The 19,755-nt window shown below is 43.2% G+C and overlaps 1 protein-coding gene across 1 annotated transcript; it reads left to right on the plus strand.

Annotated features, from left to right (window-relative positions):
* Positions 1-270: 270 nt before the first annotated feature.
* TMEM154 (transmembrane protein 154) lies at positions 271-17,334 on the plus strand (the record flags this gene model as incomplete). The annotated part of the gene is made up of 6 exons (XM_082281588.1): positions 271-400; positions 8,639-8,950; positions 10,674-10,701; positions 11,874-11,959; positions 13,398-13,458; positions 17,216-17,334. The coding sequence occupies 6 exons, from the start codon at positions 271-273 to the stop codon at positions 17,229-17,231; spliced, it is 633 nt and encodes a 210-aa protein (XP_082137714.1). The 3' UTR covers positions 17,232-17,334.
* Between the last annotated feature and the right edge of the window lie 2,421 nt (positions 17,335-19,755).

The raw sequence follows: 19,755 nt of genomic DNA on the forward strand, positions 1-19,755 counted from the left end.
TGCGTGTAGATGAAGATAGAAGGTAGTAAAGTCAGGAGTGAAAGGAGAAGAGAGCGGGAGCTCCCTCACCTACAGCATAAAGGTGCTTCAGCCAAGTGCGTGCCTGAAGAGCAACTTCTGGGTTTTTTTTTTCTTCTGCTTTCTTTTGCAATCATTGCTCGCTTGACAGGCCCAGACGGAATTACATCACTTCCTAAAACCCATCAAAGAGAGTCCATCTCCTGAAGAAATGCAGCTCAGATGCTCCCCGGCAGGAAGCAGGAAATGTAGATGTTCGGGTGCAGCAGGGAGCCTGCCCGAGCGCCCCTCAGGTGGCAGCGCTGCCGGGGCAGCATGCGGAGCGCCGCTCTCATCTCCCTGCTCTCTGCCCTGGCGCTGGCTGGAGGATCTGCCGGCGATGGTGAGTAAGAAAGTGCCTTTCGCCTGCCGAGCTGGGACCGCGTGTCTTGCCTGCAGCAATGGGACCAAGTTGGAGGGCAACACCCTCCAAACTGAGCACTGGGAGGAGATCTGTGGGGACTTGCTCTCTGCTGCTTTTTGCTGTGTTTACCCTCTCTGTTTTCAGTTGCCTGTCGTTTTCAAAGCTTTGACTTTTTTTTCCCTAAGACCTATCCCCGAACAGCAGCAAACAAATCCTACAATTCCTACATTTCCTAAACTGCAGGTGTGTAGAGAACCGGAGTTTCCATGTTGACCTATCAGGCATTTTGCTTCTAATTTTAGTTATTTGTTGAACTTTTTAAACTCCACACCCATACCATCAGTGTTTAATAGCAAAGTTAAAGGCAGAGCACTGCTTCCATTCAAAAGGTGACTGCCGATTTCCGCAGTCCCGGTGCACTGAAACTGGTTTAACAAAGGAACAGCCGGTTCCGGAGGCAAATATTTTGAATTCTCAGCTGCAGAACAAAGTGGCCGGCACCATGGACTTAGGTCCTGACCCTCTGAAGGGAAGAACCATGAGTGGAGAAGCCACTTGTGACAAAATACTGAGGCGCTGGGGTGTCGTTGTAGAGGCTCTCTCCTGTTTGCCGGGGTCATTGGTTGCACTGGCATTTTGGCAGCCAGCGACCGAACATGACAGGCAGCTCTTGGATTGAAACCTTGCCGAGGTGGTGCTACATGCCTTTCGGTGTCAAAGAAATCCCTGCCAAAGTGCCTCGGTACGGACTAGAAGTATTTGCTGCCTCCGTGCTGCTGCAGCGAGCGGGAGCTCTACAGAAGGCGGGGAAAGAAGATGGTCACTCTCAGATATCACTGGACTGTTCTTAATGTCCTAAAATGCACTGCTGGAATCGGTTTGGTGTGGACGCTTTTCCCCTGAAAAGCAGTACTATAAGCAGGGTGTAGAGCTGGGCTGCAGGCTCCTGGCATGCTGTTGAGCTGCTTGCGCTTAGGAGACTTGCTTAGCTGTAAGAGCTAGCTAAGCGAGGTATAAAATGGTTTGGGTTTGGCTGTGTTACTACAGCCCTGCTGCATTGCAGACACTTAAGGAAAATATGCTGCGAGCATTGAATGTAGCTCAGAATCAAAGCGGTCAGGGGAACAAAAATCCTGCCATGGGGCAGAGCAAAACAGAGGTCCCAGGGAAAGGGAGTACAATGAAGGCAATGCAGAGTGATCAGGCTCCTGCTTCCTTAGCTCGTGTGCAGGGTACTGAGAGCTACTATTTCATCACCATGCCCCCGTGGGGGGGGGACGCCTTAGTCCCGGGGCTCCTCAGCCTCGGTGCCCCCCTGCCCTTCTCTGCAATGGGCATTAGAGGCTGCAGGAAGCACCAGGCAGATGTCACATGCCAGGTGCCCCAACCCACTCCCCACTGCCTTCAGAGCATTCCTATCAGTAGGTCCGCCTTTAAATTCTGGTTGATTTTGGAAGGGTTCCTCTTTGGGAGTGACTCAGTCCTGCCAGAGCCCTCCCCAAGCCTTGTCATCTCTGACTCTACAGAGCCAATCCACAGTCACAGGGGAAGGGGAGGAGAGCACCCCATACAAAGGTGGCTTCTGCTTATGCAACCACCCTCAAAATGTACCTGGGGGCGTACTCTGACTGCAAGGATGGGACAGGGAAGTTGTGAACTTGGGCCTTGGGGGTGAAATTAAACTGCTGGGGGGAAAGTTTATGTAGGACTTACGTACCCCACGGGCACTGGTGGGTCAGGAACCCCTCTGCTGAGAGCAGCTTCCCAGGGAGTTCCTTTGCTCTCACTCTTCCTTGCTCACAGATCTACAGGGCAGGACCTTTAAGGGAGCTTTTTTTACCCTCTGCCAGACATAGTCTTCACCTTTTAAGTGGTCTACTGTCTAGAGACCATTCACAAAATAGGCAAACAGAGTATGATTAAATCTTGCAGCACAGACAGATTAAAGTCTTTATAAGTCCTGTTCCCATACCATGCCAGAGCCTCGTAAAAGCCTAGCCTTGCCATTTGGATTATGATTTATGGATGGTTTTCTTCCTGCTACGCTACAATCACTCTAATCCAGCAGCTCTGAGAGCATTCCTGAGGTCTCAGCTGTGGGTGCTGGCTTTCTCCCAGCTCCTTACTGAGGGGATGTTGGGGTTTGCACCAGTTCCCTTCCCCTTGCTTTAATACAGTCAGGAAGCCCTACAGGTAACAGTGTAGGGCATCACCCCTATTGTAGACCCAGAGCTCAGCCTTGCAGCAGGCCTGAAGACCTACCTAGGTGTGTGTGCTGACCCTAGTAACAAGCATTAAGAACCTTACTACAGCTTATAGGAACAGACTCTGACTCTCCAGTCATTTCCCAGGCCATGCTATCTTGCACTGTGTTCGGTGAAACACATGGAAAATTGCAGCATCAGTGGTCTGAAATAGGGAGCAAGAAAATGTGTGAGGGAGAGGATCAGTAAAACATGTAAGATCTCCAAGTGGAAGAGCTGGGATAGTTGCAGGTAGTGCTTTATTTTGTCTGTGTCTCTGTGCTATTGTTTTGAATTGTCATTCAAAGAAACACTACTATCAGAGATCCAGATATTCAGCAGCTTGTACCCTGAGCACAGACAGCAACTCTGTCCTTGGCAGAGAAGTGCCTTTTAGGCTGCCTCCCCTACAAAGCCAAGGTCTCTAAGGGAGCAGTAGTTTTGACCTGTTCCCTCCCTGAATAATGAACTGAGAATGGATTTGAACCCGTTACAGTCACCTTTTAAAATTTTCTAGCACAGCAACAATGTAAGGAATTACAGAGAGGATTTGCTACACTTTCTCTTTCCAAAGTGCAGTGTCCTAAAAAGCAGATGAAAAATCCTTTCTACTGAACACATCAATTTCTCCTATGTATTTACTACTATTCCTCCCTTTTATCCACACACATGAACCATCACTGTTTTATTCAAATGCTTCAGGGACATTTCAGAAAATCTCTCATTTACATCAGCAAGATATTATACTAATTTTCAGTCAGTGACACCAGTCTCTTTTCCCTCAAGAGATTGTACTATAGCTGGAAAGCCTCTGGAGCTTTTGAATCTTTAATTTCAGGGTCCTCCTGAGAGCAAGGAGCAGAGAGATTTGCATCACAGTGAGGTCACACGGGTATCACAGATGCAGAGCTAGAAGGCCATCAGATTAAGTAGAAGCAACTAAATGCACAAATTGGTCTGGAAAGCCTTTAGTATTGGGGGTGAGAAATGAGACTACAGGTTCACAGTTGGACTCTAAGATGTGACTAAATTTGCAACACTGGCTGTTAATGCAGCACTTCAGCTGGATAGAAATAGAGTGAGGAAAAGCAGTTTCCATCTTGTATAAATGAGCTTAAACAGTTGTTTCCTCTCTCAGGTTATACCTAGATAACGCTTTCTAAGCACCTCGTTTTAATAGGATCTTGTCTACAGATTAGCCACCCTGAAATGCTTGTGCTCCCTCATCAGAGGAACTTATGCTCCCAACAGCTAGCCTGCAGGCTTTTAAGGATTCCTCTTCCAGCCAGACTGACAGGCAAGACCTGCCACAACAGGCAGCTGGGCAAGCCCTGGCCATGGAAAGGAACAGCCCTTCTTACAGCAACCTGAAATGTGGGGAGAGGAACAGTGCAGGGACGAGCCAAGCAGTACACGAGAGAATCATACAGACCATGTGGAGTGGTATGACTGTACCACCAAAGCAAGGTGTGTATGGAGCAGAATGATATAGGATATGGTAACTTTATTCCAGCTTTATAGCCTTGTTCTGTCACCTGCCCATGAGCCTTCCTTTCACTGCATTTTTATAGCTTATGGTAAAGTCTGGAGAAACAAAAATTTTCCTTTCAAACTAGTAAGCCTGGCTATCCCAGTGACATAGCTCTCGCTTTTTCTCTATCTCATTGCTTTTTATTCTGTCCGTAGGCACTATAGTGTAATTTGGAAAATTCCCTTGAGAGAGCCCAGTCTTTGAGTCTGATGGCAAGGCAGCAGAGAGACCAATGGTTCTACAACAGAACTGAATGTGCTGACTGCCAGCTATTTTCCTGTGCTATTTTCCTTTGCCTTGCATCCAAGTGAATTCAGAAACCTGTTTGCCTGCTTACTTCATCAGGAAGCCCATATCACCACCTCTGTGTGCTGCAGCACAAACCTCAGAGGAAGAAATGCTGCAACAACAGAAATGTTGTTTGATTGAGATGTCGTTTTTTGGACGCCAATCTGTAAAACCTCTTGGTATGTTCAACTGCCTCTGTCTCCCATGAAAAGCAGGTTTAGGAGCACCTCCAAAACTCAAGCAAAGTCCATCAGTGACCTAAGCATATTTTTAAAGTAGAAAATATTGAGTAATACCTTATACTGTGGTATCTGCATACAGGGACATAGCTTTTTCATAATTTGTAAGAACTGTTAATTGGACCTTTTATGAGATGCTGCTAATGCTTGCTCAAGCATTTTGGTTCCTTGAGTACCACGTCCTCTAATATCTCAGTTGTGGAAACCTGAGAACTTCCTGCCTTCCACCTCCAGCTTTTTAGCTTCCAGTTCCAGCTGTGTCCACCTTCCCATCAGGATGGGATGCAGCTGCATGCCAGCCCCTCTCCCTTCTGCTCTTGAAAGCATGGGAAGTGGCAATACAGGCTGGGCTGAAGCTGTGGTGTGTTCCCATCCACTTCCCTTAACATGGGAAGAAGTCACCGGCATTCATGCCCCAGGTGGTCCAGACAAAGGTGAAGCTGATGTGGTTGTTGTATGAGCATTTGCTCCTCGGACAAGATGTGCAGAGAGATGAATATGGATGTTGGACTGTAGCCAACAGCATGAGGCTGAGCTCAACAGGAGAAAGGGCACAGGCTTTGCAAAGTCAAGGAGATATCTCTATGGTCACGTGTGACTTGCTCTTTGTTGCACTCCACTGGCCTTGCTTTTCCATCCTGAATGTCATGCTGTATTGTAGTCAGATTCCCATTTGCAGGGAGCTAGTAGATCTCTGCAAGATGAAACCACAGCACAGCTGACAAGACATTTCATGGTACGCATTATCACTGCAAATCTGGCGTGGAGAAAATGTATGAACAGCACCTCACAAAATCTCCAGTTTTCAGATGCTCTTCTGTCCTGCTCCAAACCTTGTAATGCCCAGCTTTAATTCACCCCACAAAACAGCCACTGGGGCCAGCTGCAACACAGCCCACTTGCTATTCTGAGCACTTTAAATTGAAACACTATGAAAAATAGCAACGATCTTGAGGTCAATCACGTGTGTCTGATGTGGCCTGGGTGGGTAGCTCTGGCAAGCACTACAGCTGCACCAGGAAGCCTGAGCCCGACTCTCCCTGCTGGACTGGAGGCACAAATCCTTCCCTGGTGCAAGCCACTGGGCCAACACAGGTGCAGGCTGTGCTTTCCTACTGTGTAAAAAGGGTGATGTGTGGGTGGCCTGAGAGTGAGAACAACTGCTGGGTGACAGGTGAGGCATCCCTTGAGGCCGAACTCTGCTCCTCAGCGGGGATGGGGGAGCGGGATGTGTTGGGGCAGCAGGTAAAATTCAGGAAATAAGAGCAATATCCTTGCAAGAATACTGTGCAATTGGCTACCCTTCTGCTGAAAGATGTATTTAATTCAGTCAGAGAAAAGATCTCTGTAAGAGGAAATGGTGTTCCCAGAGAGATGCCATTTTGTCCCTGGAATTATGCAAAGTGAACAAAAATATGTCAAAAATATGCAGCAAGGTCACTCTCTGTGATTTGCCATTTTCTTTGCCTAGAGACTAGAAAAGGTAATTCTATTTCACACAGAGACAAATGATTTGAAGTCTGTTTCATAGTTCAAAACCAGGCAAAGTAGCAGAGATACTGGAAAAGTCTCTCTCAGAAATCAAGCACAGCATACTCTGCAGCTGAAAGTTTATCACTGCAGTTAATGAGGTGTGACTGTTTGCTTTGCTTTAAAGCCACACCATGCTTTAGACATTTGAAAAATCCATTTTAGCTCTACGACTAAATGAAAAGTAAGGTATTTTCTCCACACCCTTTCCCTATTTTAAGCAACAGGCTTGTCCCTCTTGATATATCAAATGTGGCAGGCAATAGGTTTCAAGGGCGATGGCTAGAGGAGGAAAATGAAACAATGTCATTGAAGAGGCTCAGTGAGGCTGCAGTGGCCCATCAGCTCTGCCTGTGGCACAGTCCATCATGCCACAGTCTGCAGCACAGACATCGCTAGTGCTGCCTCGCCGCGCTGTACAACAGCAATTGAAATGGAGTGGCTGCAGGCACTGGGAACTACAAACTACCTTGGAAAAGAAAAGTCAAACGGCCAAACTAATAGGGGAGAGGAGCTCTTCCTCCTGTCCTCTGCGATAAGATTAAGGACAGCCAGCAGATCACGGGAAGGCATGGAGCAGCACACACCTAGGGGTCATTACCTGCAAGGGAGGCAGAGAGTGTTTTGCTCTTGACTGAAACACTGAATACAGAAGAGAGACTATTGATACAAAGTGCTTTGCCACAGAAGAGATATCATTTTCATTGTCCTATTGTGGTGCAGAGTCTGGTGACCTTCACAGTATTACATTAAGTATTCAAATTCTTTCCTAGTTTTCAGGAAAGGATGAAACAATCAGATGCCTGTGTGATATGTGCAGCATAAAAATCTAGATAAAACACTGCTGTCACACTCAAATCATTTTATTCATCTGAAATTGGGTTTCCTTGAATACAGTCTCATGAAATACTCATCTCCTCTTTGAGACAAATCTGGTGGGAGAGGAGATGCTGCAGAGTGGATTAAGCAAGAGATAGCGCTCTAATCCCAGTTTTTCTCTCTCACTTGGCATCCCTGAGAAGGACAGCATCCCCGTCCTTCTGATTTCTCATTTGTAAAATGGAGATGATAACTGCTCATCTCTCAGGGCCATTATGAAGATTAATGTGTTTACAAAAGCATTTGAAATGCTAAGTACTTTTGGTTCCAGTCCTGTGAGATTGGAAATGCCAGCACTGAGGTGCTGAAAACCTTAAGCTCTTGCTAACTCTAGTGGAAACTCTGGCTGCCCAGCACTTTACAAGAACGAGGACAAACATGTAATTGCAAAAGTCATGAAATCCCATCCTGCTTTATTGCATAAAATGAGATATGCACTGTGCCGGCATTGTATCTGAAAGGGCAGATAACACAAAAACCCCATAGTTTAATTTCATGCCAAGAAAATTATTGAAGGTTTTGCTGTTGTAATTTATCTAAAGACTGATTCTTGCACTTTTGGCTACAACAGGATTTTTGGCGTCAGTATAGAATACAATATCAGCCCAGAATTTGCTGTACTTCTTTTAAGCTTTTAAACTCTATGACAGTCAATAGACTCTTACCTAGACACACAAAAAGCACTTGTTTCACTATTACCAACAGCCAATTTTAGCCATTCTTCTTGCAAAATGCATGAAAAGTGAAACCAGAACTGAGATCAGAGCTCAAAACCCCCACTCTTAGCACTTATGGGGAATACTGAGCACTGATGCTTTGCCACACACTCCTTCAGCCAGCCTGTAGGATCAGACAGAGGAACAGCTAATTGGACCTGTATGCAGTAAAGTCCCCATGTTACTACCACCTCTTCTAGTCCATGCGGAAGTGGAAGGCAGCAGCTTTTGCATCCTTCAGACTTCCTTTCGTCAATTCTGTTTTTCACAGTAAGACAAATTTAACAGATTTGAGAAAGGCACAGAAACAGGGAGATGAGCGAACCAAAGAAATTGGTGAACCAGGGATAATGGTCTCCCTGAAGGCAGTACGTAACTCCTTGGGTAAGGGGAGGGATGAATGTACCAAGACTGACACACAAAACAGGCTGGTGTGGTTTACTGAGAAGTAGAATAATTTCACATGAGAGTAAGACCGATTGCCAACCTGCAGGAAAATAAGTCTGTTTGTGCAAGGCAGCTCTGTGCAGATAGATGACACATGCTGACGTGTCCCAGTAAAAGTCAGCTGAAGAACGTGGTCATGACTTGTAAGATTTTGTGACAAATTTGAGATCTAATTTTACATCTGATGCTCAAGACTTCAAATCTGTGTGTATGGGGCATCTGGTGGTTTTTTTTTTTTTTTTAATACATCAAATGGGAAGTAAATACTAAAGCTGTACACTGTGACTCACTGATAGTACTAATGAAACCCATAAAATGTTAAGTTGTCCTCATATATTTGGCAGGCCCTGGAACCGATGGATCAGGAGACGGATTGGTGATATTACCCACTTTTACAACAACACACCTTCCTGCTACGGGTCCTTCCACCGTGGATGACCATGAGCCAGTACTTGTAACAGCAAGCACTACTGAAAGCAGCTTTGAAACACAGAGTTCTCCAAGTACTGAACTGAATGCTGTGAATGATGAGGACAGCCTAGAAGCAGCAGAACAGTCTATCTTGATATATGTTGTCCCTGTGGTGTTGCTGGTCCTGCTGATCTTCTTGATCATATTTTTTGTAATGCATCATAAAAGGAAAAAGTCTAAGCAAGGTATATTTGTCTTCTTGTGCATCAAAAGGCTATTTTCAGGATGTGTTCAACATTAACAGAACATTATTTTGAGGCATGGGATGCCACATTTAGAATGCCCTTCTCTGATTGTAGTTGCACATTTGACAAGTAAGAGAGGGATCCTCCCCAGCCAGCAGTACCTGGTGATGGACCTCTCCTTGGTCAGGAGCTACTTCTGCTTCTTGGCACTTCCTGCTCATGCTGCCACACCCATGGGAGCCCTGGCACCAATCTCTGGCTCCTGGAAATGCTGAGAATGCTCAGGGATGTAACTGTGGCTGCAAATGCTTGTTCTGTCTTTCTGCTCAACAACTTAACGCAAGGTGAAATTAATGCTTCTATAGCCCATAGTGCCCACAAGGTAAAGCTGCTTGGAGCTTCAACAAAATAAGAACAAGCAAAACCATTTTAAGGAACAATTTTAAGGGATCCTGATTCCATAGGGTGGTGGCTGCTATGAAGACATCACAGCAAATGAGCTAGGTCAGACTGCCTGGGTGCTGCAGTAGGGTGAGCAATGCTTCAGGAAGGTGCCATTATCTGTTAACAAAGGAATTGGTAACTTGGAGTGTCAGGCCACAGAAAACAAAGTGAGGTGTCATATTAAAACCACATAGTTGGTAAGTGAAATCCTGAAATAGTCATATCAGTGTCTCTACATGGTCAGAGTGCAGCTCTAAGCTCATCAGCCTGCAGACAGTGCAACACATTCAACACAGATTTTAAGTCAAGTTTTCAGGGCATTTTTAGGCTGCATTTGCCTGATCAGTGGGTTTCCCTCTAACAGAATCTGAATTTGCAACCAGACACCCAGTTGTCTGCTTGTTTCTGGATGACTGAAATGCAGGTACACTCTTCAGAGGGTTAGGAAATGTGGTGCCTTTCAGGATCCTGGGATCTCATGCCCCGTGCCAACTGCTTGGACCTGGAATTTTGAGCATCCTCAAGGTCAAGGCTGGGGCAGATGGCTCTGTGGTTCTGGGGTGGCTCTGCAGTCTGGGAATGTGCTGGAACAACTGGGAGGTATCACCCACTGGCAACAATGAATTAAAAGTAAGGTGATTTAAGACAGGTTTTTCAGTCACTTGATTCCTGAAGGTAAAGATATTTATCAGAATTATGTCTATGACACCATTGCTTTCCCCATCTTTACTTTGTCTTGGAGTCACAAGTAGCATTGGATCCCTTTTGACATCTGGCTAGTTCAGCTTCATTTGCCTAAGATCAAATCTGCCATGCAGTCCAACTCCTCCCCACCCTTCTCCCCATGAGTGGCTCCCAGAGTCTCCAGACAGAGCTGGATTGCCTGAGTGTAATCTGTAGCAAAATGTCCCGATGCTTCCAGTAAACAATTTTTTTTCAGAGATGGTTCCTTTTCAGGATACCATTTCTCTCAGCACATCTGTTTTGCTGAGGGAAGTGTGCATCTGCCCTGTCCTGCCCACTGCAACACCAACACTGGGCTTCCTCCCAGTGTGGCTGAGCTAATAACAAGCTGCTTTTAGATTCGAAATAATGGGGTCCTCTGAAAATTACAAACAGGATAAGATGCTTTGTCTTTCATCTGCAATTTAGTTTTTATGCCTTTTGAAAATGCAACCTATTTTACTTGACCCTATTCAAGGCTTGCAGTCTGGACCTTGTAAATACAATGGAGTATATATCATGCAGAATTATGAACACCAATTCTCTTCTTTTCCAGATGAGCTGGGAAGTGAAAATGTGAAAAGGTAAATTTTATGAATACCATTCTTTTTTTAAAAAAAATTCTTTTACTCTAACCTTTGTCTCCTTCACTATCTCTTTTAATTTAGCTGTACACTAAACATCATTGCCTTTTGCCATCAATTGAACCAGCTATCTCAACAGGTGGCTAAGGTGTGACTTCAGTACCCGGCTGAAGGTTTAAGACTAGAGCAGGAGAACAAGACTTAGTGGTGACTGAGGCAAGGGCTGCTCCACAGACACCCACAGCCCACAGCCCTTGCTACGCCTGTTCTTAAGCACCTCCTGCTCCACCAGCCACAAGAGGTACAAGGTGCCCCATGAGCCAAGGGGATCAGTTCCCAGGCTCATCACAGGCTTTTACGATTTAGAACAAGCTCTGTGTCTTGCTCCCCTGTTTTTCAAGTTTTTCTTCTTACTCAGAGGTGAGGCAGAAAGGCTTGCCTGGCTGCCACAGGAGCAATGCCTTAGCTGCTTGGAAAACAAGACAGAAGCTGTGTGGCTCATATCAGAGTGATAATTTTTATTGGTACCTTTTACTGAGCTCCATCTCACTAATCAATGCTGAAAGTTCATGAATTGGCTCTAGGAGAAAAAAAAAAAGGTTTTCTTGCTAAAAATATTTTTTCTATCATATGACTGCAGGAATGATAAGCAAAAGGGAGCTAAGCAGAGACATTTAAATAAATGCAGCTACTCCACTCCTGACCTTTCCTTTTGAAGTCACTGCACATGTCAGTCACAGATATGATGAAACTTTAGGCCTTCAGCTTTTAACACTGGAGCAATGGCACTTCTGTCATGTGTTCCAGGAGGGCAGGAACAAATTTTTTTTAGTTTTCTATTTACAGCAGGGAGAGTTTTCAAGAAGCTGCAGTGACCCTGTGCTCTGGCATGCCCCTGGCTGCACTATCTGAGTCCCTCTGCGTGTTATGTCTCAGCTGGCCCTACCTCTGCCCAGGACTGGCATCTCAGCGCCGCTCCCTCGCATCTGTTTGTGGCCCCTTGGTTCACACCCACTGGGCTGACATCTTCTCAGATTACTAGGCTAGGATGGCTTTCCACAGCTAATACACGTGTCTGGAATTATAAGAGAGTCATACAAAATCACTACATTGTAAATTGTTTGAATTAAGCATTTTGTGTAATGGTTTTTTGCCCCCTCTCTTCTCTCAAGTCCTATTTTTGAAGAAGACACGCCCTCTGTTATGGAGATAGAAATGGAAGAGCTTGATAAATGGATGAACAGCATGAACAAAAATGGTACACGGTAACCCCTCTACTCCATCCTCCCTCTCTTGCCTGCTGACGTAGATCCCATGTATAGGAAGTCAATGGAAGGTGTTTTGTATGCATATCACTGCTTTTCCTACAACATTTTTAGTTGCACTCTTGACTCCCTCCTACTAAAATAACTGAACAAATGTCAGGGATAGAATTTTTCAGAGGAGTATTTTAGTTTGTGTGGGAGTTTATTTTTAATATGTGATGGAAACTCATAAATGTTTTCAGTTTTCAGTAGACATTTCTATTAAACACACTTATAGCTGTGAATGTTATTTGTATTTTTAAATACATATTTTTAATGCTAAATACTGGTTTCTCTGAAGTATCTAGTCCTTTCAGTCTCCAGAATTTCTACAGTTTTGTGCTCCACATTGAGGCATTGTAGAAGAAATATGCATTTGCTCATAATTCAGACCACCATTTATTTAAAATTGCTGCCAGGAACCTCTGAATATGTCCTTCCCCTCCCTTGCAAAGCTATCAGCCCATGGAGCAACTAGAACATACAGTAACTACCAGCAGCTGCATCTTCAGCTCCCTTCTCAGTTACTTCTAAGTGTCTTGCATTTTACTCCCCATTTTTCTCCCAGGTGAATTCCCCAGTCAAAATCTCTAAGGGGGTCTTCATTGTCCTCAAGAAGTTGCAGGTTGTTGGTAAGCCATGAGTTAACCAAGGCCTGAATTGGAACGATGAACAGCTTTTCACTGGCCAGGAAATGCTGAAACACTTGATATTTTTTTCATTCCTGGTCTCTTGCCTTCTATCCAAATGGCTCATTTGCCTGACCTACTAGGCATGCTTTGTTTTTCAGGACATAAAGCTCTTTGGAGCATTTCTTTGCATTAGCACAGTGCTCCACATGATGGGGTTTTGACCTTCGCGGTCTGTAAGCTCTTGTAGAAAACATGTGCTAAGTGGCAGTAGTGAAAGAGAGGCATTAAGTGTATTTCATGGGGAAAAAGTGGTGTAAAATATAGTTTAAAATTTTGTGGAGAGAAGGAAACAAATATTTTACATACTTTTTTTTTGTGTGTGTGTGTGTTAGCGTTCCTTAAACTCCAGCCCCAAATTCCCAGCTGGACTATACAGCATAGGTGCAACTGTCAGCAGTGGAAGATGAGCAAACAACCCTCCCTGTGGCAGTGTGTAGAAGACAGTCCTCAAAAGTAGCTGATTTGTATAGGTGTACATAGACAACTGGAATATGTGTAATAAATAAATTATGGCAACACCTACCAAAGGGAAGGAGATGTAAGATTTATGCTATGGGGACTGTGCAGATAAAAGGGTGCAGAAGTGCATCTGCAGATCATTATTCTAGAGTGACTGCATGATAAAAGTTGATGCATTTTTTAAATAAATGTAGAACAACTGCCAAGAGTAACTATAGTCTTGTTTCTTACCCTTTTCCAGGTGACTGTGAATGTTTGCCTACTGTAAGAGAAGAAGAAAAAGAATCAATTGCCAACCCGAGGTACTTTAATTCATTATATTATTTGAAGAAATATTGTCAATGTCATTCTAAAATAATCTAATTTTTTTGTAAGTAATTATAGAATTATTCTTTGGTCAACCTAAGTTTTAAAATTTTTATATATAGGGACCTTGACTTCAACTTAAACTAGAGGCTTGACACGCTTATTTCTAAACAGGTCTCTTCCTGTAAACTGCACTTTTAAATAATCTTATGCCTTACAAAGTGGTGAAAGACAGACAACCAGATTGCACAGATGGAGTTTCACTCACTGATCAGACTTTAATCACAGTTTCCCAAGGTGTTAATACAAGCATTCAGCATAGCTTCCTTGGCACTCTTCACCACAGGCACCCAGTTCCCCTCTGCCACCTGGTGCCTATAGGTTCTTGGGAACCACTACCAGATGTTTTGGCTGGAGCTGTGACCTGACAGACAGGGACTTGTCTGACTCCAAGAAAAAAACAAGAATGAGAACCACGAAGGACCTTCCTGGTGCCCCCCTGCAGCACTCCCGCAGAGCTGGCACTAGTTGATAGTCCAAGCAGAGATCCCAGTGGGATGCAAAACCGCAATCCTGACAGCTTGTAAATTTAAAATCTTTCTGGTTGGTTTCCTCAGGCTTTTGCCCAGAACTCCTAAACCCCTTGCAATTTTCCCTAATCAAAAATTCTAGTTCCAGCTGGAAACAAGAGGCTGTACATTGCCCTTGCCTGCACACTTGTGTTGCAGCTGCATTTTGAGGAGTGGGCAAAGCAGCTGCTCTGTGCCAGGTTATGATAACAAACAACCCATCCTGTGTGCCAAGAAAATCCCTGGTGCAGCAGAAGCAGTGATGCAATCAGGCAAGGCCAGGAGCAGGGAGACGACCTAGGTCTTCTGCTTCCCATGGCATCAGAGAATTCAGCTGAACATGCCACTCTGGCAGAATTTCACCTCCCACTGCAGACTTGTCATAATATTCCAATCCTCTTTTCTGAGTTTCCTTTCTCAGGAGTAAAATAGGGATGTTAAATCACCACTGCTGCAGAGTTTGCTACTCAGTTGCTCCAAAGTTGCAGTTTCAGAGGAACCTTTGGATAGGGCTTGTCACCTACAGCCAGTTGTATTTAAAAGGTTTCTTTTTACACCTGTTGCAAGTGAAATCGTTGTTGTTGTAGTTCAGTTTTGTTTGAAAAAAAGAGGCTTAGTTCCTAGGTTCCAGATGAAAGCAAGCACATTAATTTTACCCTTAGAAACTGGAAAATATCCTGGATTTGTTAGCCATCTGGGTCTTCCCTTCCTGCCACTAGATGATAACTCAGAGGGGGGAAAATTGTTAAGGAGAGGCAGCTGCACAGCAGTTCTCTAAAAGCAGATTTGCTGAGCCTACCACTGACTATAGCAGGGAGCATAGGACAAAGAATGCTTGAGCCATAGGCTAACACCAGCAGAAGTCATACTACACAACACCACCCTTAGCATTGCTGACTTTCAAAATCTTTAACAATTCATTTTAAGGAAAAAAAAATCATCATGACCTACCAGCTTGAGCTGACATTTTAAATACCATCCTTGTTAAAGGAGTTTTTGTACTGGATTTGCATTAAGCCCATCAGAAGAAGGGGGTTTTGCTCCTGGCTATCAAAAGGCATCTTTGGGCTACACCCTACCTCAAGCTCCCCACCTGTAAAACAGAGTTATTTTAGAGCACTACAGTGGGGCTTAAGCCTTGATATAAAAAAGCAACCCTGTTCAGATAAGTATGCTTCAGTCAGAGCAAAGGCACACAGATTATTTAAGCAAATTTTCTTGTGAATGGTATCTTAGAATCAGACTAGATTAGAGAAATTTATGCCCTTAAATTGTTGAAAGGCAAACAAATGCAAATAAAAATAGGAGATTTATCTCTAAAACATTCAGAGCTGCTCATACAAAGGATATTAGTTGAACACAAAGTGCAAGAATATTAGATTCCATTTAAGATTCTGAAAGACTGCTTTGTTTGGGCAAAATTCTTCTAAAATTGAGGTAACTTCTTTTTTAGATTTTATTGATATTTCAGTACGGGAAACATCTTGAGGGTACACTGAACAGAGATGGTATTTTTTTGCTTCATAAGGATGCTGAGGGGGAGTTCATCAAGACCCAAATGTCTTGAACTATGAATGATTTTGATATAATTTTGAAAACATATGAGACAAAACATTTCAATAATGACACTTTGACATTTCCAGAATTAAAGTTGTTCCAAAACTGCTCTTCAGAGTAAGTGAATTTTTAATATAAAAATTTTTGAAAGTTTAAAGAACAGAATGGTGTGGCGGTAAAATATTTCTAAGTTGAGTGTTTCCCTTACCCCAAGGCTACTTAAAATTTAATTTAATGTGAAATTTTGAAATATGCTTCATTTCCATGTGGAAAGATATTTGAAGTGGTGGGATTTCTGGGTAAACAAACAAAAAATTGCTTCCTATTTATTTCCAATTGAATCTTGTCAATCCAAGATCTGCTGCTTTTCCCAACCAAATTCTTAGATGAATAAATAATGTCAGAAAGATAATTGCATACAGATAAATAGACATTTTCAGCAGCTCTTTTGAGCAAGGAAAGTGAAAGACTAAGAAGTAAAATGAAATAAAGCTATGATTATGGCAAAATGTGTACTCATGAGCATCAAGGCTGCACGTTTGTGCACAGGAGGCAAGATACGATAGCCTGGGCTCCCTGGGAGGTGGGGTCCCCTACCTTGGCTTTGTAGGCTAAGTTACAAACATGTATATGCACATATTCAAAATTTACATACAATTTTCAAAAGACATATTTGAAATAAAAACTCTTGCCTTTGAAACCTAGTGCTAGAATCCTGATTGTGCCTGAGCACAGAATTGCAAAGCCTCTCCAGCTGCCCTGGGCCAGGGCTCCCATCCCATGCATGCGGGAGGGAGCAGGCAGTGGGTGCAGGGTCAGCAGGCGAGGGATGATCTTCTGTGGTGCACAAGGGGGTAGAGACCAATATCTGCTCCAGGGACCTTTACTTTCCCAGAAAAATAAATGCAGCCTGTCCCCTTCACAGCATGGGTCATTTGAGGGTGTGGAGTACAAGCAATGCCCATAAGCTTTATCACCTAAGAGGTTTGGTTTATCTTGGGTGCTGCTGGGTACCCTCCTAGTCTTTCTGTCTGAGAAAGGATGACTCCTTCTTGTGGAGAGATGTTTTGGGTGGCTGCTAAGTCGGTACACAAAGAAGTACTGCATTCCCAGGATGTGCCTCAATTTGGCAAGAGACTTAAGAAAACCTGTAAAATATTACGAGTGGCCCTTTAAGCTTCAGAGGTGGTTTAAAACCTTGCTGTTATCCCTGCTGACTGAAATCAAATCAGCCAATATAAGATGTCACATTTTTAACATTGGCATGAGCCAAACATTATTAAGGAAGTGCTAGGGAGCAAGCCACTTGGGCAGAAACCAGCGGGAAAAAGAGAAAACGCACCTGTTATGAGGTCAGATGTAAACCAAAAATTCCAAAGTTATCCTCAGCTGTGGAAAGAGGGCCAGGAGCAGGAGAAAGGCTGTGCTGGGCTGCCACAAACCATCAGACAGGAATCAGAGCAGCCCTTGCTGCCAGCATTGGTTCATCCATTGCATGAGTGACAGATTTATTTTCTGGTAACACCTTCTCATGAACTCTAGAGATAGTCTTGCATGTTATTTCCTTCTGAGACAACTAACTCAACAGTGTGACACTGGTGTTTTTTTCTTTTCCTTGTGTACACAGTGATGGTGAATCATGAAGTCCTCAGAACAGCAAAGAACTGGCTAAAAGGAAGCAGCACACAAGCTCATTATCTCCCAGATATTGGAAAAACTGGATTTAAATATAATTCCTCTCAAAAGGCCAGGGAAGCAAATGCTTTTGTTGTGTCCTGCTTTATATGGTCTTCAGAAAGGAAACATCACCAAGGGAAAAGAAGACAAGAAAAAGGAGAAAAAAATGAAAAGAAAAAAAGAAAAGCACTGTAGCAAGATTAAGGACTGATTTAAATTCTTTTTGCAATGAGATTCACCACAAATCAAGAGAAACCTCTTTTTTACCCTGGCTAAAAGTTCTCAAAGTAGTCCATGTTTCTGTCTAGCTCTGCAGTTGTGTATTGTGCAGCCCTTAAAACCAATTCTGTTCGAGGTTTCGTGGGTTTCTTTGTTTTGTTTTGGGTTTGTGGGTGTTTGTTGCAGTGTCCATAATTCTGGACTGCCCTGGTTTGGTGAATGTGAAGCTCATTCCTATGCAGTGTTTATTTCTCAATTTTCTTTTTCTGAACGGTGCACTGATTTGCACAGGACTGCTCCTGGGGAGGTACCAGGCTAGGACTGACAGACCAGCTCTGAGGACAGACAGCAGCTGAAAAGCCTCTCAAAGGAATAGCCAGAAGTGACTGAACCCAGCGACTGCATGGACTCTGCAGAGTGCTTTTTGATTTTCAGATTAAAGGCACTGTAGAAGTGAAAAGTATTATTTTGAGACTGCCTTTCAGTTTGTTATCTCCACAGATGAGTGCCCTGGGATAGCTCTCCCCATGTAACTCTCCTCCCTGCCCAGGGCTGTTCTCTAACCACCTACTTCGGGAATATTCAACTTAAAAACATTTATTTTTTTAAAAAATGACTGAGGTTGAAAAATTGAACAATTCAGTACTCACAGTTCAGTACTCACATTAAATACAGGTTTAGATAAGTATGTTATGCATAACTACTTGGTCAAGAGGTTTGCTGCTGCTTCTGTTTTTAAATACTGAGCCTGCAATATCTGAAAGACATGGACTTCCAAGTGTGCCTGGTCACCTTTAGTTACAATGAAAAAAATCAGACTCCTGGGATACCTGAAGGTGGGAATATGAATGTTGTAACTGTGTCCCTTGATTTTAGATAGCATATCTCTTAGGGATGTAGCTTAAATATGTAACACACATAAAAGTGGATCCTTGTCTGGGCAAAGCTTCTCTTGCCTTATTTAAAATAGCAAATTCATATCCTACCATATCTTATATCCTACCTATCCTCATCTTCTATTTAAATATGCAATGCCTTCTCACTCAATACATGTTTAATATGATCAGGGTTTTTTTGCCTGCAAATAATTCACTGATACGTTACTATGCATAGCTTGATTAAAGAGAGAAAACAAATGCCCCAAGCCTCCGTGATGCCGTCTAAGTATCACTAACAGCTGACAAATACAGAGGATGGTTCAGCTTTTTAAATACTTAAAGACATGTCAAAATACAGAAGGAAAAAGATGCTTAGAGTTAACCATATTCATTCATTACTTAATTTGACTTGATTAGTAATTTCCTCAAAGAATAAAAGATTTCTTCATTGTTTCAAAACAATTTATTGCAAATATTTCATTTAGTAGATGAGTGACGGTAAATAAATTTTCCCTGCTTGGATGATTTTTAACTTTGAAAAAAGTGTTTTAAGTTCATCTTTCACAACTATTTTTTTAAATGTTTCCACTATTTCCTGACAGTGAACCCATCCTGTAGAATATTGGTTTAAAAGAATGCAGTCACAAGGGGAAGAAAAAGTGCAAGATTGAAATTTAGAAAATTTTCAAAAATGGAAGTAGATATTTTCCGGTAGCAGGTTTGTTAGCAACGTCTTTCCAACAGACAAAAATGTTTTGCTCAGATTTCCTACAATTTGCAAAGCAGTAACCTGAAGATGCCCAAAACAGAGAGACTGGTTTTTTAATGGTTCAAGATAAAAGGCTGTATTTTAAGACCATTACTAGCCATGTGGTTCGAGGGCAGTCAGTGGGACCTAGCAGTTCACAACACCAGTGTCCAGTGGTGACTCTCACCACACCTTGCTCCAGTCCACACAGCTCTGTGTCCAACAGCCACTGCCTTCTCCCTGGAGAGAGCTGAAGCACAGCTGGACATGAAGAATAGGAGTCCTTGCCTTTCATAGTTTATTTTTTTTTGCTTTTGAAAATTAACCAACTCCCAAAGGTGACTCAGTTCTGGCACACTGGTGATCCATCACCCTGTCCGAGCCACACATTGATAATAGTGCAATGCACTCACTCAGTTTGCTGTGGCGTTTGAAAAGAGCCTGTGTCGTGCATGTTGATGGTTTGGGATTAATGTTAACTCTAGATGGTCCTTCTGCCAGATAAAAAGCTGTACAGTTCCACATAAGTTTCTCAGAGATTAAGTTTCACTTAAATATTTTATTTTTCAAGTTTACCTTGAGAGAATGTATTTTCTGTAAACTTATGCCATTAAGCATTAATTCTTATTCCAGTGTTCATGATTA

Source organism: Coloeus monedula, assembly GCF_965178545.1.
Source record: "Coloeus monedula genome assembly, chromosome: 5".
Lineage (NCBI taxonomy): Eukaryota > Metazoa > Chordata > Aves > Passeriformes > Corvidae > Coloeus > Coloeus monedula.